This window comes from Pelobates fuscus, chromosome 6 (assembly GCF_036172605.1).
Source record: "Pelobates fuscus isolate aPelFus1 chromosome 6, aPelFus1.pri, whole genome shotgun sequence".
NCBI classification, from domain to species: Eukaryota; Metazoa; Chordata; class Amphibia; order Anura; family Pelobatidae; genus Pelobates; species Pelobates fuscus.
Genome location: NC_086322.1, coordinates 164291384 through 164315709, shown reverse-complemented (window position 1 = coordinate 164315709; position 24326 = coordinate 164291384). Strand labels below are relative to the sequence as shown.

The window sequence follows — 24326 nt, the reverse complement described above, 5'->3', positions numbered from 1 at the left end:
TTCTAAGAGGATCCTACATGATCTTCCATAGACCCAAAGACACCAATGAATGGAAGAAATATATCTCTTCCGGGTAGTCTTTTTTTTTTTTATAAAAAGTGCAAAGACCCTGCAAGTTACAGTTATCTTTTTTTTTTTTTTTTTTGAATTCTTTATTTTTGTTGTGCATGGTTCAACAAAATGAAATACGTTGCCACAACAGCAAACATGTTCACAGTAATATCACAGAGTCATACAAATGTGGCATTGAGGTAAAAGCACATTTTTAAACATTTTTAAAACGTGGAAAGACTATCCAGTGATATATGACATGTAAGTATCAGCGGTGCTAGGTATACGAATAGAAAATTTATAACGTTTATAAACGCAGAACAAAAGATATAATAACATGCTAGGCAAGTCTCGATCTTGTAGTCTTCATGTGTGTACCTGCTGGATCAAAGTTAGGCAGACATGCAACTTCTAAGTAAGATGGGAGGCCTCCCTGTGCATACGCATCATGTTGAGGAGAACCGGCATAATTAGTCAACTAGCGTCAAGCCGGTGTGCACCTACAATCCATGGTTAACAGTTAGGTGAGAGGTAGAGGGGATATGCGACGTGCTGTCGCAAGGCGCCAGTGACAACTGCGGCTATTGGGTAGGTAGACTAGATATACAGGATCTGTGATTCTGTGCTAGCGGGGTTTCCTTTGAACTTGCCCCCGAGTTTATACTTTACAAAATAATTAGTAAACAGCATGGCAAGAGCAAAATAGACATGCAGGCAGTATATGCAGCAATACTGGGAAAATAAATTCCTAAGGGGCATGACAAGCTTGTTACTTCTGGTAGGAGCCCCATGGTGCGGGCTAGCGGGCATAGAGGCTTCAGAATAAGATTCTTCTATGTTGGGTACAGTGGTGTATATGATAAATGATTGCACGTGGCGTTGCGGCTGTTGTGTGTATCCTAGGGTTTACCCCTCGGCGATTAGTCTCAGGGCCAGTATCAGCCTATGCCCGCAGGGGGTACCATGTAGATTGAGGAGTTGCACAATCCAGGATTAACATTTTAGTTTCAATGAAGGAAAAGTTTACAGATAGGCTAACCATATGTCACCTTATCATGAGTACGGATCACAAAGCTAGTTTAGAGTTACCAGCACGTTCTATTATTTAAGTAAGGGGCATGCGTGGGGATAGAGCGACATGCGTTAAGAGTGTGGTATGGTTCTAGTTCAGGGTAAGTGAGCTAGCGATATACTTATATCACAGTACAATGTATACATTGTAGGGTCCTCTGCATAGGCACAGGTTAATTATCTTGGTTGGGGTATGTGTAAAGGATTGCCCCGCTAGGTGTCTAGGCACAATGCTAAGCCTTCGCAGGGCGCACGTAGATTTTCACTGAAAGCCTAAATATAACTTCCTAACTCTTTGGACAGAGTAGCTAATTCAACGCGTATAAGTTAAGAATACATAAAATAACATAAAACATAGCAGTAATAGGTCATGCACACTTTTGGAGTCACAAAGGCAAGAGTAGATACATGTTTGGCATCATTGTTAGGTGGAGATCACAGCGTATGTTCTTTGGGTAGTCAATATCTAGCTAGACTCTATTAGATGCCTTTTATCTGTACTATTTACTGTTATAGTAATAGGAGAGATAGACAGTGGAGAGACACTAGAGAAAACTCCAGATCAGAAGGATCGGGCTATGCTGTCCGACCTTGCGAGTAGTAGACATGAGAGCAAACAATCTTATTACATGTTAGGTAAAGACAACTATTAAGCATGGGGGTTAAGTCACCGGGGCCCGGCATACGTTGTCGAGCCGGCATTGTAAGTTAGAGATCCGCACGGAGACTTCTGGCCAGACTGCCAGCGTGTTTCTGTGAGAGTCAGTCATGCTGTGAAGGATGGTTGCCATATAGACTGGCTGTATTGGTGAGCGTGAGTCGTTGCAGACCAGGGTCACATAAAATGTGTGGGAAACATTCCCAGAGAGTCAAGTTTCTCAGATAGGTCTGCCGGGGTGACTTACATTCAGCGTCCAAAGAGTGCATAGTCCCTGGGGTGCCGTGTTTAGGTGGTGACCGCAGCATAGGCTTCGGGGGTTGAACCCCTCGGAACAAAAGGGTTGGTTTTTGCCGGGTCCCAGGTCTGAGCTGGGGTGGTTGGGTGAAGAAGTCGTTCCTGACTGAGCAAGGTCTGATGTATGCCCAGCGTCCGCAGGACGTCAGGGGCTTCCTCAATGTCGTGTACCAGATGAGAGGCCGCACCCTGCTGTACACTGAGGGCTCTGGAGTTCCGCCAGCGGTAGGCGACGCCGTGCCGTTGGAGCAGTGAGGTGAGCGGCTGTAGCGTTCTGCGCCATGCCAGGGTGCTACCGGAAAGGTCAGCAAAAAAGGTCAGACCCCTGTTTTCAAACTGCATGGGGGTTTTACCTCGGAGGGCCGAGAGAATCGTTGTTTTTTCCTTGACGCTTCGGAAAGTGATTATAGTGTCTCTCGTGGCCGAGGGTGGTGCTCTGGGAGGTTTAAGGATTCGGAATTGGGCAGCAGGGGTGATGGCCATAGCCTGTTCGTGTGGCAATATGGCTGTTATCATACGCCGTACAACCTGCGGCAGGTCGGTCTCAGGTATCTCATCCGGGAGCCCCCTGACCTTTAGATTTTGCCTTCTTCCCCTATCTTCTTGAGCCGCATAGCGGCGTTCATGTATCCGGTTCTGTTTTTGTAGGTCCAGTACTGCCTGTTGTAAGGTCGATAAGTCCTGCTGGTGTCCTTGAGTCGTTTTCTCTAGCGTGCTGATGCGGCCCGTTAGGCCCTGCAATTCTCCCCTGAGGGCAGTCACGTCTGCCAGTATATTGTTCTGGAGATCTGCCAGTAGTGCCTTCATGACCCCTGTGGTTACCAACTCGCCGTCGGTGCCCGTAGGCTTGGCCTTCCGTGCGATGGCCGGGGCTGCCACGTAATCCTCTTCAGCGTCTCCAGAAAATTCATCCGAGAAATCGGAACAGCCGCCATGGAGGGCCGCCATGTTAGGCTCCATCGTGCCTCGTGCTTGCCTCCACATGTCGCCGATCGTCCGCTCAGAGGTATGTTGGTCTGGTCCCGGTTTTTTGTTTTTCTTCCCCATTGCGCTTTGCTTCAGGGGGATCTCCGTCGTTGTTGTTTGGGGGTCCGTGGGTATTATTTTGGGTGTTTTATTCGGTTTTTCGCCGTTTGATGCGCGGAGCTCAGAGTTTCTGCGACTGCTGTCCTCGGCAGGTCGGCCACGCCCCCCCACAGTTATCTTTTAAAATGGGATTTTAAGCAACAAAATCATTACCAGCCTGTTGTAGAGGTTATGGTGCTAAAGGGCTGCAATTGCTGTGTCTTGGTTCCACGTCAATGTTTTTGATCAGAGAGGTCCCCTAGGCGCCAATAGTCTAGCCCCTCACTTGCCTGGTTGCTAATAAGGAAGTTACACATTAGTAATGTCAATTGTGTCCTAATTTGGATAGCACTGAGTGCCTCAAACTTAGAAATCCTATTCCTTCTAAATTTGGACAACACTGACATTGTATAGAGAAGTGGAACTATTACATTATTAAGACAGTAAGCAAGGGGATTGACTGCGGGTGCCAATGCTTAGAGTGCCTTTTTAATCTGGACGTAAGAGAAAATTGTTTTCTAAAGTTAAAGTGACAATTAGCAGTTATACACTGCTGAATGTAATATTTTTTTAGAACTTTATGGGAAAAAAAGTTTTGGGGAATTCTGGGAAAAGGATTTTTGTCATAACATCAGCAATTCCCATATTTGTTATTTGTCAGGTCATCAGAACGAAAAAAAAACAAAACAAAAAACATCGGCCTGTTTATCTAACAGAAAACCCACTAATAACTGTTTAACCCCTTCCTCCCTATATAAAAGCCTCCCTATATAAAAGCCCCACGTCATCTTTGCTTCAATGCTGGCTTCCACTCTGTAGAAAACCAAATTTCTATGTTAAATTTATTTTCTGTCTATCTTAATCTGTGTAGGGAGCGAGGATTGCTCTGAGATACCTGGGTAAACTTTAACAATTCATTCCGCGCAGTATGAGCATGCAATGTTCATTATAATACAGATCAGGTGTGCTAATATCATGTCCAATGGGCCACTTGTGGCCTGCTGGATCTTTTTAATGTGGCACGAAGATGCTGAACACTCCCTATCTACTGCATCTCTTGGAGGAGATCATGACTGAGGCATCAACTCCAGGTTAGTAAGAAATACAGAAAAACAGGGTTTTGACCATTTCCATTTTATATTTTGACACACATACTGTATTTGTCAAAAATCGTATTTCTGAGTTTCAAGCTCTGTTTGAAAAGTTGCAAGATATATGGTAAACCACGTAATCTCTAATAACCTTTATCTCTCCCAAAGCTTCCATCAAGAATGAAGGAATAAATGAAAAAAAATAATTGTATAAATGAACAATTTTTACAATTAAAAATTGCATAACATTTATAATTTTTAAAAAGTAAAAAATATTCCTAAAATGCATCAGTGACTGTTACTATCCTATTTTTGGATATCAACTACACTGTCACTTCCCTGGAAACTACACATTGAATAAATGATTGAAAATCACCTATAACTTGTGTTAAAGGGATTCTCCACTGGCAGGAAAATAAACCTGGTTTCCTGGCACTAGAGAATCCTGGAGTGCCCCACTCCCTCCCACCCGATCCCATGTCGCTGAAGGGATGAAAACCCCTTCAGACACTTACCTGAATCCAGCGCCGATGTCCCTCGGCGCTGGGTCAGGCTCCGCCCATGCTCCTCCCCCGCTGATGTCCGAGACGTCGGAGACCTAAAGCGCATGCGCGGTAATGGCTGCGCGCGCATTAGACCTTCCCATAGGAAAGCATTATTCAATGCTTTCCTATGGGGATTCCGGTGATGCTGGAGCTCCTCATGCATAGCGTGAGGACGTCCAGCGACGTTTAGACGACCAAAAGTCGTCTAAGAAGCCGGAAGTCCCTCTAGTGGCTATCTGGTAGACAGTCACTAGAGGAGGACTTAACCCTGCAAGGTAATTATTGCAGTTTATAAAAACTGCAAATATTACAGTTGCAGGGTTAAGGGTGATGGGAGTTGGCATCCAGACCACTTCAATGACCTTAAGTGGTCTCGGTGCCTACAGCGTCCCTTTAATCAACCATTCTTTTTCATGAGATGCTTTTGTTTTCTTTTAAGATGTTGCAAATGACATCACGATCCAGTTCAGTCCAGGCAAACCAAAGGCATACAATGCAAATGAGGAGGAAAAATCCAAACACTGTTGCAGATGCCCTCTTCTTTTTATACTAATTCTGTGCTGGTCATAGCTTATAACAATGAATGTCAGGGAGTAAAGATGGAGGTGCCCAGTGGTAGGATAAAGAAGTGTGGATTTCTACAATAACTTTTATATTTCCCACCTCAACACAGCAAAGAAAGCTTCAAAGAACAAAACCTCACGGTTGCATTCTAGCAGTTGTGGAGGGGGCAGAGGGGCACACACAGCAATAAAACGTTTAATGCAGTTTACTATGCACATTGCAAATCCCTGTATTTTACAAACCGATACTATAACTGAGCTTGTGCTCAGGGATATTACGTGATATCCAAAACATTTAATTCCACAAATATGTATTAGCATTCTAATATCTGTAAAGCAAAAAGTGTGCAGTGAATAGGTTAAGTCACAGGTAAGATCACCCCCACCACCACTATATATATATATATATATATATATATATATATATATAATTTCTATATAGCTATTTATATCAATGATTTAACCATAACGGATTCAGTGAATAGAGCCTAAATGTTATCACAAAGTTACCCAGATTTGTGCTGCAAAAGCAAAATGGATTCTATCAGTCATCTTATTATTATATAGTGACAATCTACATATGAGAAAAAAATGTAGCAGAATCTAGTTTCGTACAATCATTTTTAATGCAAAGAAATTACATTCCTTTATTTGATCTCTTAGTTGATAGCAACTGAAAGAAAGTGGTAGTAAAATGTTAATTTTATAAAAACAAGGATAGAGCCTGTGCATTATCTATCCTAGCTAGACATCACCATTTTCAAGGATACAATGATAGATGCCTGTGCAAGAAGACCCCAGGTGATTGTTCTCCAAAACAGACATGTCTTAGATCAAATGGACACATGAATGCAGTAGTGAAATATTTATTAAATTAGGACACTGCTAGTTGATGTCAGCAAAACGCGAAAAATATAAATTAGCTAAAAAAAAAAAAACAAGAAAGAAAAGAGGATGGACTGGGGAAAAAAAGGTTCTTACTTTCTATGATAACGCTTGTATGTTATTATTTCATAGAGTCTATTACAAGCTATCCCAGAGATTATTACACCTTTTAAATGTGAGGGTTATTTTCCTGAACCACTTTGAGGGAAACAGAAAGCAAAAGGCAATCAGTAGATTTGAGGGCTTAATAAGCAGGTTCAGTTACTGAGTGAAGCAAATAATAATAAAAAAGACTATCTCTTCCTGCTGCTCCCTCCCCTGTGCACACATACACACAGAATCAAGGGGAGGTCAAAAGTTGACTGTGCGTACTGTCCTCCTCTCCCTCCCAGCAGGCTCCACTCCTCTGCTGGAGCTTCAACTCTGCTCCAGGTTTTACACCTGGTCCCCGGGGCCGCCTCACGGCCTCTTGCTGCTGCTGTTTACTGAGCTCTTGTCCTGATATCACTCCGCTGGCATGGAGGAGGAGGAAGCAATGAGAGGAGGAGGAGAGCACTTGATCATTGTGATGGTGGCAGGAGGAGCAAATGAGCAGAAGCAGCAGCATTAGCAAAGCCCTAGTCTATCAGCTCCCCTCACCAGCTTCCACTGCTGTACTTTTTGCAGTTGCTCTGGCTATAGAGCTGTGTGTGCTTGTCCCCCTATCAACCTATTCCCCCCTCCTCCCTCTTTCACCCCCAGGATTTATTATGTAGAAAGAGATACATTTCGTTCCATTGGTTCTTCTGCACAACCTTGTCTTTAGTAATTTTTTTTTCTTTCTTTCTTAAACCCTCTCCCCTCCGCCCCCCTTGCTTAACATGCAAGAGATCTACAAAAAAAGTACTTTGGACGCTTTGCTGCACACACCACTAAACTTTTTTCCTTTGCTTTTCTGGAAGGGGAATCCAATAGGAAAGCAGGCTGTTTGATAGTGTCTGAGAGGAGGAGTGAGTGCATGTGCCTGTGTGTTGACTTGTGTATACCTATGTCTAGTGCACGACTGTGATCAGGAGTGTGGAAGTAACAGTGTATATGTGTGGCTGGACCTGTCTGCTCCTATCTGGGAATGTATCACACATTGGATTATAGACAGAAGAAGACAACTGAACTCCTGAAATCCATCCTGAGCTGCTGATTTATTCATTACTAGATTATTCATTATTATTATTATTATTATTTTTTTTTTTTGCTCATCACCTCTTGTCCCAGGGGGGACTGACTTGGGCTAAGAGATTATGCTTTGATTGTGGGATACAACTCTGGGCAAGAGGCATTGGGTGCCCACCCATGCAGGGGCAGAACCCCAAACTCGCCCCTGATCCAATTTAACAAAGCACCTGGAGAAACTCTATTTTTTTTTTTTTTTTTTTTTAAAAGCCAAAGTACTGGGGGGGATTTAAAAGCCAAGGTGGGGGGACAGTTTGTGGAGACTGCAAACTTATTTTCCAAAATAGTTTGCACGGGGACAGGGATGGGGGATTACACAACCCCCTCTGCCTCCTCCAACGGCGGCAGCCTGTGCATCAGTACTGCCCTGGGCAGCAGCATTGGTGGGACTGGTACCGGTACTACTAATACCCCTCCCAGCGCTGCTGCCCCCAATGCACCGAACAATAGCAGCAGCACCAGCATTCCTAAACACAGCACTGTGGTGGAACGGCTCCGGCAGAGAATAGAAGGCTGCAGGAAGCACCATGTCAGCTGTGAGACCAGGCACCAGCAAGCCCAGGCTGAACAGCTGGACATGGAGAGAAGGGAGACGGTGAATCTCTACCAGAGGACTATGGAGCAAAGAGCTAAGAAGTCAGGCACTAACCAAGGGGGCGCGTCTGCAGGATCTACTGCAGGTTCAGCTGCTGGTGGAGCTGGTGGCAACAACAAGCATCATCATCATCATCCCCAGCAGCAGCACCACAACCACCACCACCACCACCACCAGGGCAAGCTGCAGGATGTAGATCCACCAACCAGCGGCACAGCTGAGCAGAGGAACCACACTCTGATCATGGTAAGAGGGGGAGCTAGTGGGCACTGCTGCTGCTGGAGTCTCATTGCTTGGCATGAAGGGGGGAGTAGGTGGAGGGAGGGGGTTATCCCGTGTTTTCGGAGCGGGGTTAGGGGTGGAGCTATGTGCAATGGGTAATGCCTCTCAAAGTTTGAAACTGATGAATTTTTTTGTGTAAATGAAAGTTTTTGGTTATATATATTTTAATAAGATATCCTGGATATTCTTCCAGTTCATATTGTTTTGCCATTACTCCTTGGTTAGTTGAGGTAAATGAGAGGATTTGTCCGATCTGGCTGCTGACTCCTCTGGTGTAAAGTCCAGGCTTGATCTACTAATACAGTGACATTATTTGGTGCCAGGTGTGTGGAACACGGTGATTTACTGTGTACAATGGCTGCAAACATTGTATTCCATCCCGAGGGTTCCACATGCCAATATAAGAAGGCTTGCTTTTGGATGCTTCTTTGTTGCCTTGAAGTGTGTCTTTCAGTTGATGAAGGGCTGGATCATGCTGTTGATCTTCGTCCTTGCTGCTTTGTGATATGTATTTATTGGCAGGGGCAAGCATGAACTGTGATCCCTTTATTAGATGTCACGATTCCCTGCAGACAGCAGTTCGCATACAAAAAAATAATAATAAAAAATCCTGTTAGCTGTGGGATGTCTTCTGTCTCTCGCACATTAACCCTGCGTTGACTTGTTGATTGATTAAATTGCTAAAAGTTCTAATTGACTTGTAATCATTAGATCTATCATTTGTTTCACGTTTGATGTCCAGTTACTGAGAGTGGGTGTTTCTAATTATTGAAGTTTACATGCAGATATAGCCAGGGAGTATTACTTGCAGTACTGTATGTTTCAGATGAACCCCAAATCTCAGTCCAGCAGTGGAAGGTGTTTGTATTTATTAAGCCTAAACTGAAATTCTTAATCCCACCCGTGTTCACAATACACTTTAAATTAAGGGAGAAGTTGTCAGCAAGTTTGAACGAAGAAAAGCTTTAAGAATTTAAGTAGTCAGAAGTACTGAATTATTGATTAGATCTTGTAATAAAGCATGTTTTGTGTTCATGTGTTTCTTTATTCTTGCTTTTGCACCGGTGTGGAAACACGCTAATACTACACATATTAGTGTCTTAAGCATGGGGTTTTATATGTGCTTATATGTGTTTACATAATTCTCTACATTTAGGTGAAATTTGGTAATAATAATAATAATAATAAACATCAAGGAGCAGGGTTGTGCTGATCAATAGCCAATATGCCTATATATATATATATATATTTATAAAGCGACATATTGATTGGTATAATTGCCAACCTAGCTTTGCATTAACTCATTTCCCCCAGTGGAAGAGAATTATAAACATCCTTCATTCAATTAGAACATCATTGTGATACATTGTTTTGAGACATGTGCTGGTAATGGACAGTATATTCTTGGCATATTTATTGCATATTTCCCTGCTTGTTCTATTTGCATTGAATTGTGCATGGGGTGAAATACACTGAGAGGAGGGAAGCAGCATGCTTGATCTAAATGTAGACAACTGGATTTTTGTGGTTAAATAAAGTCATGCGCTAGGGAGGAGCACAGTGCTAAGGGGGGTGGGGTGCAATTGTAAAGTGTGCATCCTTTGCTTCAGTAATCAGGACACTGTCAGAGCTGAGGCAGGTCTGTTTGCTGCTCACTTTAGAGTGGCAAAGTGTGTGTGCTTGTGGGGGAGGGTTGTTTGCACAGTAGTGGCTATTTCCCCTCTCTCCCTCCTCCTTCCTTCTGACTGATGCTGTTAGACTGGTTAGATATCTTACAGGAAGCAACCCCCTCCTTCACTGAGCTTCTCCTGCATTAGGGCAGAATCAGCCTTGTTCTTACCTCACATAATGCTGTAAAAAAAGACAAGATCATCTCTCCTGAATACTCCCAGAGAGAGGAGGGCAGAGTTTAATTCCAATAAATATTTAGACTTTATTTGCTGTTGGGAAGAGAGCAACCCCATGGGTTTAAGATACAGGAGATAAACACATTTTAAACCCAGATGGTGAAATCCAATGTGTAGTTATTGTATACATGTGCTATATTTTGCTCTAAAACCGCATACATTTCCCTGAAGGTGTTGGGTTGGTTAAGCAAAGCATGTTTTAATGCAAACTGATTAAGTGTGAATGTTGGTATTAGTTTTATGTTCTATTCTGTATAAATTAAATACACCCATCTACCTGACACTCATGTAATTAGTGATACAAATTAGAGCATATCCATTGTAACAATATCAGCTTTTTGGAATTTGATCTGCCTTGCCCACATGAACTCCCTGCCAATGGCATTTATATACTGTGTATATAGCACATGCCAGTTCGTAGATCACTTGCTATATTATATTATTTATGTTGCCTCTGGAAAGATTACAAAAATCCTAGCATGTTGTTTTAGAATGTTTTCAGAGTAAACAGACAGAATTAACCATTTTCCTTATAAATGTAATAAACACAATAGGATCAATTTATGAATTATTGCATTGTTTCTGTTTACTTTAACTTCTGTCATTATTTTGTTAATTTTATATCATCGTACAGCACCGTAGAATATAGTTTCATTATATAAACTAACAATAATGTGTACCAGTGGTTGTAAATTTAGTTTTGCTAGCAGTTCATGTGATGTATTTTTTTTTTCTATTTAACATTTACTAGTATTCAGTAAAAAAAACACAAAAAAAACTTGTATTGCAAAAGTTTTTAGATCTGAATTTATTATGCATTAACCTCTTGCATTCCAAACAGCAAAACACAGCCCTTCTGACACTTAAATGGTTGCCAGATGAGTCTGGTGCCTCTTGCTAATGGTTTATAGGCTATTTGTGCTCTGCTGACTTACACTTGTAATTTATCAAAAGGAGCTATGAGCAGTACTAGCAGATAGACGACCTACTTATCAGTACTGTACAGTGTTATCTCGCCTTTTGCAGTTTTTGGTAATGAATAGGTTAAGCCCTCTGCCACATGGTCATGCTGTCTATTTATTGATATGTGCCGATTCAGTCTTGATTCCTTGATTGTTCTGCAATTGCTCTGGCTTCCAGTCCTTTTGTTTCTCTAGAAGGAAAAAAAAAAAAAAAAAAAAACAGGGAATGTGTCCAGCTAAGCTGCTGTCTGTTTCAGTTGTTGGATCAAGAACAAGGGGAGGAGTCCTGTTTTTTCCACCCAGAGACATGTTTTTTTTTTTTCTCTCTTCTTCTTTTAAACAGGAAACTGAAAAACCTCACTGTAGCTTTCCTGAAACAGAAGATCACAAGTCATAGCTTTACCAAGCAAAGAAACAAAATCAGTAATAGTTCATGGCTTAGCCTTTTGGAATTATATACACACACACACACACACTTTGAAGTGACATTTGTGTTGCCACATGTTTAAGTGTGTTCCTCATATTTACTCTTAAATGTAAAAGGCAAGAGATATTTTTGTAAATAATGTGCATACATGTTAAAACTACCAGATTTAGTTTTACTATAGAGCTGCCCCAGTGTTATTTCCTAATTATTTTTGTTAGAATTTTTTTTTATAGTGCCAACGTATTCCACAGAGATTTACATTATACCATGGGGATAATTTACAACCAATAATTGATTTACAAAGTAACATTGTCAAATACAAAAGGTGAAGAGAGCCCTAAACAAGCTTACAATTGAATCTATATAGTGTGCTACTAGCTTAAAGGATCACTATAGGGTCAGGAACACAAACATGTATTCCTGACCCTATAGTGCTAACATATAGGTGGCTAGCGCCCCCCCCACCCCCCCCATAAAAGTTTAAAACTCGCCTTATTTCCAGCATCGCACCCCATAGGGAAAGCACTGGACTGGCTAAAATCAGCACAGGGGGGACGGGGACAACAAATGCCGTTTTGGCCAATCAGCACCTCCTCAATGAAGAAAATTCAGTGTCTCCATGCAGAGCGTGGGGATGCTGAACGGCAGGGCTGCTTACTGTGTAGCCCTGAGCCAGGAAGCCCCTCCAGTGGCCATCTGAGGAGTGGCCACTTGGAGGTGTCCATAGAGGCAATGTAAATATTGCATTTTCTCTGAAAAGGCAGTGTTTACATGAAAATGCCTGAAGGGAGCTATTCTACTCACCAGAACAACTACATTAAGCTCTAGTTGTTCTAGTGACTATAGTGTCCCTTTAATGGCTAGCAAATTCGTAGTTTAGCAGATACATTTTTCATGGCCTATCATGGTTGCATATTCTTGTTACTAATTCTTGGTACATTCTTACTGTACAAATCTTCCATCCGTGTTTGCCGCAGTATCCATACCATAATGTCAAGAGCGCATTAAAATTTCTTTTTTTTTTTTCAACTCTTTATTTAAATGTCGACTGGCACATTGCATCATATTTCTTTTGGCCTACGCAGAGGCCCAATCAATAGGATCATCTTAAAAGTTGCAATACAGAAAGGAAGGGTATGTTAGTACATAGAAAATACTTCTCAATTGGCTTGCGCAGAAGCCTTTCAGACATATCTTTGTGTTGTGCCGAGTCCACATGTATTTAAATTTAGATTTCGTCTCAATTCGTAGGTATATACATTCATTGAAGACTATTGTGCAGTGAGACATATACAAGTAAAAAATATCTATCAAAATAACATATAATAAAATCGGGTACTATATGTACAGTATATGACAGGAACTGTAAAACCAGTAACATTGGGTATGTCATGCTATAAGTAGTATCTTCACGACTGTCGGTTATGGGGTTATGCTGGTTTGTTATATGTCATATTGTTCCCAGAGCGCCCAAGTTTTTTGGAAGGAGGCATTGGAATCGCGAACCTGTGCAGTTAGCTTGTCCATCAGGTAATTATCCCTTATTTTGGAGAGGACTAGGGAGATCGGGGGTACTTCTTGTTTTATCCAATATTGTGCTAATGCTCTACGAGCTGCCAGGTTAAGCATATTTAACAGCTTTTGGTCGTGTTTATTTATCCCCTCCGTTGGCCGTGATAGTAGGCAAGCCCACGGGTCAAGTGTTATCCTGCGTTGCATAATGCTCGAGGTTAGGTCTGTAACTTTTTGCACTAAAATTTCTTATGGATAACTTGGGCGTCCAGAGCTGGACGGGAATATCTAATTAAAGTTTTTTCTTTATGTATCAGTTGGTCTGTATGATTGTGCTAGCCAGATATCTAGCAATGTGTAGTTTATATGTTATCACGACATGAAAACATGACTGTTTCAGTTTGTCCCTTTACTTATCTAATTTTTTTACATTCACATTTTCATTTTTCCCCCCAACTATTTTCAGAAGATAAATGGTGCTTTTCAATTGTAGAATTTTTAGCTGTGGCTATATATATGTTTAGTTACTTTTCAAGATATTGCAAGGTCTTCTTTCTTTTACTTTTTAACTTTAGAATCGAAAACTCCAGTGCTATGAAAGTGCTATGTTTGAACACATCACTGGGTACAGTGAAACAGGCACTTCAAATACACATGCATACATCCTGCTTCTAAACGACTATGAAACTTGATTTGGGACTCTAATTGTGCCATTACTGAATGCTACTTAATTGTCTGCATTTTCTGGACACCTGGTAAAATATGGTTAGAGTATGGTAAAATGCCTTTTGTTTTGTTTTTTAAAGTATAACGCCTATACAGCATACAGTCTTTGGAAGTATGGTAATAGCCACTTAATAATACCATATTTAAGGAGGGAATGTACTTTGTTCATTCAGGACACTGTAACTGGGACAAATGGCCTTTCCAGTATGGATGTGACCATATCCAATTCAAACAACATACTAGAGAAACGTGTTCTCTGACAGAAATTTCAGTCTAGTGAATTTAATATAAATTCACCACTATTTGAATCGTTCATATTCAACTATCGATATAAGCTAATTCGGTGATATTTTGCCAAATTCATGGTGCTTGCTATACTGTATGCAATGACTTTTTTTTTTGCCATTTATGCAGTGTTATCAGCTGTAAACGACAATCAATATTATGGTAAACCAATATGCAAATATTTTTTTACACACTTGAGAAGGCCTAGAAATCTAATCAGATACCTGCGCGCCTACTTGTGTTGAATTTTGTTTAAATGCAACCTCAGTCATCATTATCAACCCCTGATGAGCTGCAGCTGCTTTCAGTGCCAGAGCAGTTGCTTAGCTGGGTTATTCATGGAATGAAGCACTTGTGGAAATTGCATCATTAGCTGAAAGTACAAGAGAATAAACGCGCATGTTTATATATACGGTATATATTCCTGTTAGCCCCATTTTTGCAAAAAAAAAAAAATATTTGAAAGGGGGAAAAAATGCAAAGGTGTATAGGTGAGTTTTTCTGATGTTCTGGAATCGCCGTGACCCTTCCCCCCCCCCCATCCCCCCACTGCGAAATAATAAATTGACTATATATTTGTTTTTTTTATATATATTATATATATTTACATTTGTCTTTTTCTAAAGCTCATATTGTTTGAAATCATATTTGTTCTTATGCTTTTTAGTTTGCACTAGCAGCATTTATGGTACCCCCTCTCTTTCACAGGTATCATGCTTTGCAATACAACTTTTTGATGTCATTCATTTTGTTGACAAATGTTTTCAGCAATGAAACAAAAGTCAAATTTTCAATGATTGAAATAACAGACAAGAACTAAACTAGAAGAGTAGAAGTTAAGTGAATTGTGGTGGCCGCGAGAGACATGTAAGTAAAATCCACCTTTCCCTGCACCCCATGGCTACCGCACTGTCAGAGTGGGTAATCATAGGTCAGGGGTCTTTGCAAAATATGCAAATATCCCATAAGGTGACAGAGCCACTTTAACTAACATAACTTACAGGGCCGGCGCTCCCTATAGGCAAACTAGGTGACCGCCTAAGTATTTAAGTATTTTACCGGGCACTCTGAAGCACTTACATTGTTGCTCACTAGTGCCCAGTAGAACACAGGTCCGGCGGCATACAGATCAGCCTGCTCAGCCAGGCCTCCCCTCCCAGACATGCATTGCGGCAGCGCGTGGGCTCTTCAATTCCTCGCTCACGCCCCTTCCACTGTGCGTGGGGAGAAGTGGGCGGGAGCATAATGTGCAGAGAAAGGGCAGCTAGGCGCAGGGAATGAACCGCAATGAAGGTAAGGTAGGTCAGAGAGTGTGTGTTAGTCTGCTTTAGTCAGTATGTTTATGTATGTCAGTGTGTGTGTGTGTCTGCATAAGAGTCTGTGTGCGTCAGTCTACATGGGTTAGTGCATGTGTGTGTCTACTTGAGTCAGCGTGTGATAGTCTGCATGATTGGGTGAAGCAAATGGGGCAGCAAATTTGTCTTCGCCTAGGGAACCAAAAATGCTTGCACTGGCCCTGATAACTTAATATGAAATATAGGTATATGCTTCCTATCTCCTCCGTGATTTTGATATTTCAGTTCTGTGAAGAACATGATCTTCAGGCGTATAACTAGATAATTACTGAGTTAGACTATGGATGCGGTCTTGACAGCAGCCAGCCACAGAGGGCAGACATGAACATTACTTCAACAGACATGCACTGTAACAGAAATGATTCAAGGACAACAGTACGGATGTCCCGCAAATAAAACTTTGCAACTTATTTTATGTGTAAAAAGGTTTTCAGAGTTTTTCTTTTAAACAGAACATACGTATTTTTCCTTGAAAGCACAACCTTTTCTTTCACTATAGAACTGTTCAGGTCAGGGCAACTGGACCCCATAACCTGCTATCTTTGTTTTGAGCAACTGATATGGCTCTCTTGAGGAGTAAGGTACATGTGAATAATGGCAAGAAAACTATCTTTTCTGTATGCGTTTTGAACTGGCACACAGATTCTGGTTTCAATAGGGGATTTTTCTTCAAGTTCCTCATTTTTACTTGAATTTTAACAAGGTTGTCACAAGTCAGACCTTGATGAGACCCAAAACTGATGCAAACTATCAATCGGTGACCAGATTAATAGTGGCATCAAGTCAGTAACTCAGCAACTTGTCTTAATAAATATCAACGAAGGCTTGTTTTATTGACAGACAATGTCATAAGCCCTTTTGATATACTTATAGATAAGTAAGCATAAGCAAAGCCAGCAGAGGCTGAGCATCGAGTTGAAATGTCTTTCACAAACATTTGTATAGTCACAGTTAAGAGAAGCAAATTTCATCTGGTAATTAAGTTACGCCAAATTGTTAGAAGGGATGTAGTTGATTTAAAGGGGAACTGACATTTCTCTGGAAATTACAACGCTGGATAAAGCATTGTTAATCAGCTATAACTAAAGCATTGTTAATCAGCTATAACTTGTGTTAACCCTTTTATTGTTAGCTCAGTATTTCTTTTAAAAGAATCACTATAGGGTCAGGAACACAAACATGTATTCCTAACCCTATAGTGAAAACCCACCATTTAGGTGGCTTGCCCCCTCAGAATGGGTTAAAACTCTATTTTCAGCTCTCCACGGGTCTGCTGGTGTTGGCCCCGCCCCTTGGTGACATCAAAATTGCCAATTTTTAGCCAATCCAATGCTTTCCCATGGGGAAAGCATTGGATTGGCTAAAATCGGCAAAGGGGTGGGGCCAAATGCCATTTTGGCCAATCAGTACCTCCTCATAGAGATGCATTGAATCAATGCATCTCAAAAATTTCAGTGTCTCCATGCAGAGCATGGGGATGCTGAACGGCAGGGCTGCTTACTGTGCAGTCCTGAGCCAGGAAGCCTCTCTATTGGCCATCTAAGGAGTGGCCACTTGGAGGTGTCCCTAGAGGCAATGTAAACACTGCCTTTTCTATGAGGGAGCTATAATACATTAAGCTGTAGTTGTTCTGGTGACTATAGTGTCCCTTTAAATGTTAATGATCTTGCAAATTACATTACAATCTACTTCAATCCAGGCACAGCCAAGGCATGAATTGCTAATGAGTAGCATAAATGGAAACATTTTTATTCTGTATACTTTTCCCATGGTAACTGCCAGGTACATGAAATAGAGCTTATAACAATGATTGACATGGGGCCAAGATACAGGTGCCCAGTTGTAGGATAAAGAATTGTCGGTTTGTTATGCAGTTCTAGTCTCCCTAGACTTTTTTTTTTCAATGGAAATTAATTATCACGGTGGGAGTATGTGCTCATATATAGTATGTGTGTATATGTATGTGTGTGTATATATATATATATATATATATATATATATATATATATATATATATATATATATATATATATATATATATATATATATATATATATATATATATATATATTTGAGTAAGTGAACGGATGTACATAGACAAAGGGTATCTCTACCCGAAACGTTTGTTTTATATATCCTTAAAAAAAAGAGAAAAAAAAAATGTGGTAGCACTGAGGTGCACTAAGCATTCTTGTTTGAGTTGGCGCTATGTTTTGAATTTATTCAATTGCAGTATATAGTGCTATTGTAGCAGCAAGTATCATTTATTCATATGCTGACACTTTTCAACACACCCTATGCTCTATGAATAATATAGAATAGATTATTTTTTTTCCATTCCAGATTTTATGCTATCATTTGTCCCCTTCTTATTAGATCCAGTATTGCATATCTATGTGCTGTATATGATAAAGGAATTCCAGTGTTATGCAAATAAGACTGATATTAATGTTCTATCAATACTGCTTATTTTACAGCATTGGGTATTCAACGGGATTCTCAAAAAAGTTGAAATTACCGTTTTCTCCTTCAGACTTAAAGGACCACTATAGTGCCAGGAAAACATACTCTTATTCCTGGCACTATAGGGTCTCTAGGTCCCCCCCCACCCTCAGGCCCCCCCTCCCGCCGGGCTTTAAGAGGTGGAAGGGGGGAACTCTCCTCCTCCATATCGGCGTCATCAGCTGAATGCGCATGCGCTCAGCCAGTCCATAGAAAGCATTCTCAATGCTTTCCTATGGACGCTGGCGTCTTCTCACTGTGAAAATCACAGTGGGAAGCGCCTCTAGCGGCTGTCAATGAATTAACCCTAATGTAAACATAGCAGTTTCTCTGAAACTGCTATGTTTACAGCAGGCAGGGTTAATCCTAGCTGGACCTGGTACCCAGACCACTTCATTAAGCTGAAGTGGTCTGGGTGCCTATAGTGGTCCTTTTAATTCTCAAGATTTATATCCCAGTAACATATTGTAACAGTTAAAGATAGTGATGGTTTCTGTTGTAGGAAGTTATCATGTAAAAGCTGGTTTTAGAATTGGCAGAACAGAGGGCCCTGGTGAAACAATTTATTTTAGGCCTCCATGTAGTGCAAGTGTATCTAAAATATAGATCGTACAACTACCTCAATGCTTTGCTAGCTGGGCCTTTACCATTTACCCATTCTTGCAGGGTTATATTTGTGAGCAGTCTCTGTGTGTGTGAATATATGCATGTTTTTGTGTGGAGTATGTGTATGTAGGGGTGTTTGTGTATAGTGTTGGCAGTCGAATGGTGTGTGTTTGAATGTGCTTTTGCCATTTTAGTGTGTGTGTGTCCCAGACTCTGGCACTCAACCCAAAATACGAAATCAAAAATATATTACTCGGGTGCCTCCAGGCCAATTAATAAACAAATTCAGACAGGAGCACTCACTTGGATTTTCCAATAGTGTATTAAGAAGTATTCATCATTCAACATCAACGTTTCAACCCTTTATCAAGTCTTTATCAAGAATAAATATATATATATATATATATATATATATATATATATACATACACACAGATAATCACTGCACATGTGATTATACACATTAAAACTCACATATAGATACACACATATAAGTGCTAATTGAGATATTTCTAGTCACCCTCCTGTTTCCACACTTTTTTGCGTGAAGAGGGTGACTTTCCTGATACCTGTCTGCTGTAGGTGCTGGTTGGGGCTCATGGAAGTTTGAGGCTGGTCCATGTTTTCAGTCTACTCTCCCCTCCTCTGCCTCCTCTTTTCCCACCCTATGCGGCTGTGAGGAAGTGACCTATACTCACTTCCACCCAGCACCATAGCCAGTGAGACGGGGGCCTGGTCTGGTGTGCTCTTAAAGGGCCCTGACTGAGAAACAATGGTTCCCCAGCATTTGGATTCCAGTTCAGCTGTACCAGCTGAGGTTCCACTGGTGGGTTTGAGTTAACCGTACACACTGTAAAGGAATAAGAAATAGTATTCTTCAGAAGAAATTAGTGTTTTGAAATTAATATAGTATGTACGATAAGCTCACTAATCTACTACAGGAAATACAGGCAGATAGAGGGCTAGCATGCTTATCAGGGGGGAAAACAAAAGCAAAGGTCTTCTGAAACAAATTCATTGTACAATCCGAAATGAACAAAAACAAACAATCACGATATCTATCAGAGAAATTTGATTACACTCTAAACCTATTGTTTTCTTTAATTTTTTTAAATTGTTGTATATTAAATTGTCGTATTACATAATTTCTAATGGTGTGTTACATGCAGTAAGAAAACATGTTGAAGTTCAATTCATATATATGTGGGATCAGTTTGTTTTAATGAGTTTTCCCATTGCATTCTGGGACCATGGTGGATGCATGGCAGTAGCTTGTGTCTACCTGATGACCTGCATGCAGATTTAAGCTAAAAAAACAAAAAAAAAACAAACCTTTTGTACCTGTATGTGTATATTACAAAAAAAAAATTAAAAAATGACTTGCCTCTGCTGCACTTGGTCATTTATTATATTCCGTAATGTTGTCATGGATGCATGAATCAAACTATAAATACGATTGAATCCCATCATTTGTTTGGTTTGTATTGTGACCAAGAGCAATATAATCCTGACTCCTCCATTCTAATGTGTTATGGAAAGAAAACTTAAAACATTATTAATAACATAAACACACAGAAATAAATATTTAGAGAAAGACCATGGTCTTTGTTGAAAGGAACTTAAAATCATACTTTACTTCGTTTACAACACAACTGCATAACTAATCATGTAACTTGTAACTTGTAACAAAAACGCCACATCATGGCCTTTTCATAGCCCGTATAACACCATATAAAATGTTTACCCGCCATTTACCTATGCAGGCAACAGTCCAAATAAAGACTCTGATTAGAATGTTGTTAGAGTAAATTTACATAAATGGTGTAAGGGAAGCTGAATAAACATTTTTTTTTATTTTTTTTTAAATGTATAGGGTTTTTTTTGTTTGTTTTTGGCGGTGTGTGAAATTTACCTCACAGGCCGCCACATTGCCCGCGCAAAAAAAGCGTGAAGCAAAAGTTCCCTGGCTCCCAGCCAATAAGGAAGCTCTTTGGCAGTGCAAGCCAAACTGCTGAGCTTACGCTTTGACCGCTTAGCCAGGGAGAGACGTCCCCTCTCTGTTTATTACAACAGAGGCTTGAAGACCACAGAATAGTCATGTTTTAAATGGCAATGTATTTGTTTATTTTTTTTATGCTCCTTGTAGATTAATGACAATACTCTATCTATTCTTTGCCATTTTGTTTTTCTTTGTCCATGATGTCTGCAGTTTGCCCTTCTGTGGGGATTCTTATAACTATTTGGTTGTGACTAAATTACCTTGGCAATTGAAATGAAATGAAACCTTGGTTAAGCTCCACCCATTGCTGAGGCTTGCCAAAGATCACACTCCTAATAAGAAACAGTAGGAGAATTAAAAAATTCTCATAGGGGGACAAACAAACAATAATTTTAATGATAAACCTGCAAAATGACCATACTGCTTTATGTATTTAAATAGTGAATAATGGGTTTTTTTTTTGTTTAGTGTTGATGCTCTCAGCCTATCCCCGGCAGTCATGGAGTGAAATGATTTAGAAAATGATGCACCTTTTAAAGCATTTATTTCAATGGGAGGCCAGTGTTAGATTGAGAGCATCAGCGGACACGCTCAGCCGATCCCATGCGAACAAAGGAAACTTTCCGTTACAGTGTTTTTGGTGCTGGAGTAGGAGGAGGCAGAGAAGCCAAGTTGACAAGCGCTACGAAGACAATTTGGGAGTTAATTGAAAACTGTCACTTTTACACTGTTCAACAAAACATTGAAATTCGACTTTTAAATTTTATTAAAGACCATGACATCATAATCCCGTTCAACATCACAATCCCGTTTGATCAGGGCAGAGCAAAAGCAAACATTGCAAATGAAAAGTTATGGTACCTGAAGTGATCCTTTTAAACACATCTTCCCTGTTCCCATCAAAATAAAATAAAAAAATACAAGTTTTGTTTGAAATTGTAAAGGTGGAGCAACCAACTCCTCATCTGAAATAGGTAAAAATTAACCAGCAGCTCGTTTTCAGAACATCTGAAATCTTAATTTGCATGTAGCAAAACTGGTTTCATTATATCAAGAAGCATTTTCACTTGTGAACTTATATCCGTTTTGCCTATAGAACTACAACATTTAAATCAGCTGCAATTAATCATAACTAAAGAATAAAAAATTCACAGCTGGTTGACTATATATCCGTTGTTTTCAAGCTGTTTAATATTGGCCTTACTCCTACAAGTATTAAGTTGAGTACTACAATAAAATTTGTTAAATTAGCTTGCAAGTTGCCCATGTACTTATATGCTTTGTAGGAGACGTGAGATTCTTTACATTAGCGACATGCACGGAAGGAGACAAAATGTACTCTACTCATAATCCCTGCTTTATTTTATGCTTTTAGCACGATTTGTTTGTGTTTTATCTGTTTTCCACATTGAGTTAGCCCATCCTTGGCCTTAGAAATCTGATTGGAATGGATTTCTACTCTTCCCACTTGTCTAGACCTTCTTAAAATGTTTTGAAGGCATGCACTTCAATTCAGATCCGGTCAATATAGCACTAATAAGGCCCCACAGTGCTGTAACTATATAGAATGTATATGACCTGTGAGCCTGACTGCACTAAACATGCAGAGCTTTGCTTATGTGGACGGTGCATCACCCCCTTTTCCATAATTCCCATCATTTCAAATGCCAAATTGGAAACTTATCTTGTAGGGTTTGAATGGGGTGTGGTCAGGGGTGGGGCTGTTCTGACAAATTTTGGTGACTTACTGATAACAATTTATTAAACAGGTCATTACGCCCTAATGTCGTTAAAACCTATGCCGTTCGGGAAGTAATGACCCGTCCTAATGGTGCGAATTGGTTAAAGACACATTACTGTGTGTACTATGGCTGTGGAGTTCTCATTTACACTCAGACACACCAATAAAATGGAGCTATTAGAAAAGAGGAACATTATGATAAAGAGGGACACAGGGATTTGGGCCCAAAATAGTGACTGTCTCTCTTAAATATAATTTTTTTATTATTTTTATAAATTTATTTTAAAAGCAGAGTGGGCATACACAGGAAGAAAAAATCAGTACCTTAAATAATAAAATTTAATTGTACATTTATTGATTTATTTAAAAATAAAATAAAAAAAGACTGGGACAGAGCTGTGTGCTGCCCAGTGGAATTCATGTACTCCTGGTGTGAAATCAATAAATTAGTAACAACTGGGACGGGACATTTCACATTTTGGTTTGTAGTACTAAAACAATAAATGTGAAACTCTTTTTCCATACATTGGCACAGAATTTCCTTGAATGTTATTTTCTCCACAGTTTTCGTGATTAATATTTTACATTGTTTGCCCGGACGCTGATGGAAAGATACGGATCTGTGAGTCTCTGAGTCAGACAATATTTAACCTTTATCACTGGTAATTGGAGCCCATGTCAGTTGTGTTTTTACAGAGCTCTAAGATGACTTTCAGTGAAGTTTGGGTCCTAAAATGATTTGTACAGGAACTTAATATACAATGTATGCACCTTTGCCTTGTGTCAAAAGAAGCACACTAATGAAAAATGTATATTAAAAAAAAAAATGTATTTGGATGGTGGTATTTTTTTTTTTTTTAAAAGCACATGAGAACCTATTTTTTGTTTTATATATATATATATATATTTATATATATATATATATAATTGTGCAACTACCTTTGCCACTGTCTAGCCTGTATGCATCTATGTACCCTGTTGTGGCGTTTGACACGGGTATGTACCTACCTGCACAACAAAAAACAAAACAAAAAGGGATAGTTATGGTTGTCGGTAAACAAGCCAATAAACACAAAGTGTTTTAAATATCTGTTCCATCTAGACCAAAATTAAACTAAGCTCTGGCCTTTTATTTTTCACATAAAACAATAAATACACGTTTAAAAACATTTTCTTTTTTTTTGTCAATCTTTATTTTATTGTGCAAATCATGAACAAAACAAGCTTGCTGCGCCACGACAGCGGTACAAGCCCAATTTTAACATACATGAGATAACAGTGTCATGACATACAGATTTCTTGCACATTTTTTGTGAGTATAAGTGAATACTTGGACGTTGAGTACGTCTACTGTAAATAAGCAAAAACTAGTTAACATAAAGCAAACCCTCTCGCAAGATAGTTATCAGTCGCAAAACTAAGAACATTAAAAACTTAGGAATAAGCTAGTAACACCACTGGCATTAAGTTGTCGCGTTGACATATGGCAGTAAAACAGTGTGAGAATAACATTCGCAGGGCACATAGCTATGACACATGATGAGTGTAGCTGGTTTGGCTGTGGGGGGCAATAGCTGCCAGCATATTATAGGGTACATAGAGTTAGGTTCTGAAGCATAATGATTCGCCGTGCATGGATGTTCATGAGAGTTATCCTATGTTGGTATGAGCTGTGTTGCGTTGCGTGGAAGCTCGGGGGAGCCATAGATAGATGGCGTGAGAGTGCTTTTGATTGTCGGTATTAATGTGGGTGCTCCTGTAATATGTACAAAAATGTCAACAGTAATATGTTTTGTCTGGTTTAAGAGTAAAGTGAGTGTAGGAAGCAGTGCTGCTAAGATATGATGGTCGGCCTAGTGTGATGGGTGATCTGTGATAGGCATAAGGGTCACAGCCTAGTGCTGCATAAGACCAGACCTGCAACTTTAGACCTTTATCTGCCGATGTCACCGTTTGGTGGCGCGTCGCAGCTGAAGCGGGTCCAGTGGAGGT

The 24326-nt window shown here is 40.1% G+C and overlaps 1 protein-coding gene across 2 annotated transcripts in view; it reads left to right on the top strand.

Annotated features, from left to right (window-relative positions):
• The first annotated feature begins 7412 nt into the window (after nt 1–7412).
• MAML3 (mastermind like transcriptional coactivator 3) overlaps nt 7413–24326 on the top strand; it is a 332055-nt gene continuing 315141 nt past the window's right edge. For both annotated transcript variants that reach the window (XM_063458448.1, XM_063458447.1), the window contains exon 1: nt 7413–8276. In XM_063458448.1, coding sequence (XP_063314518.1) covers nt 7740–8276 — 537 coding nt within the window. In that variant the 5' untranslated portion in view covers nt 7413–7739. The remainder of the gene's footprint in view (nt 8277–24326) is intronic.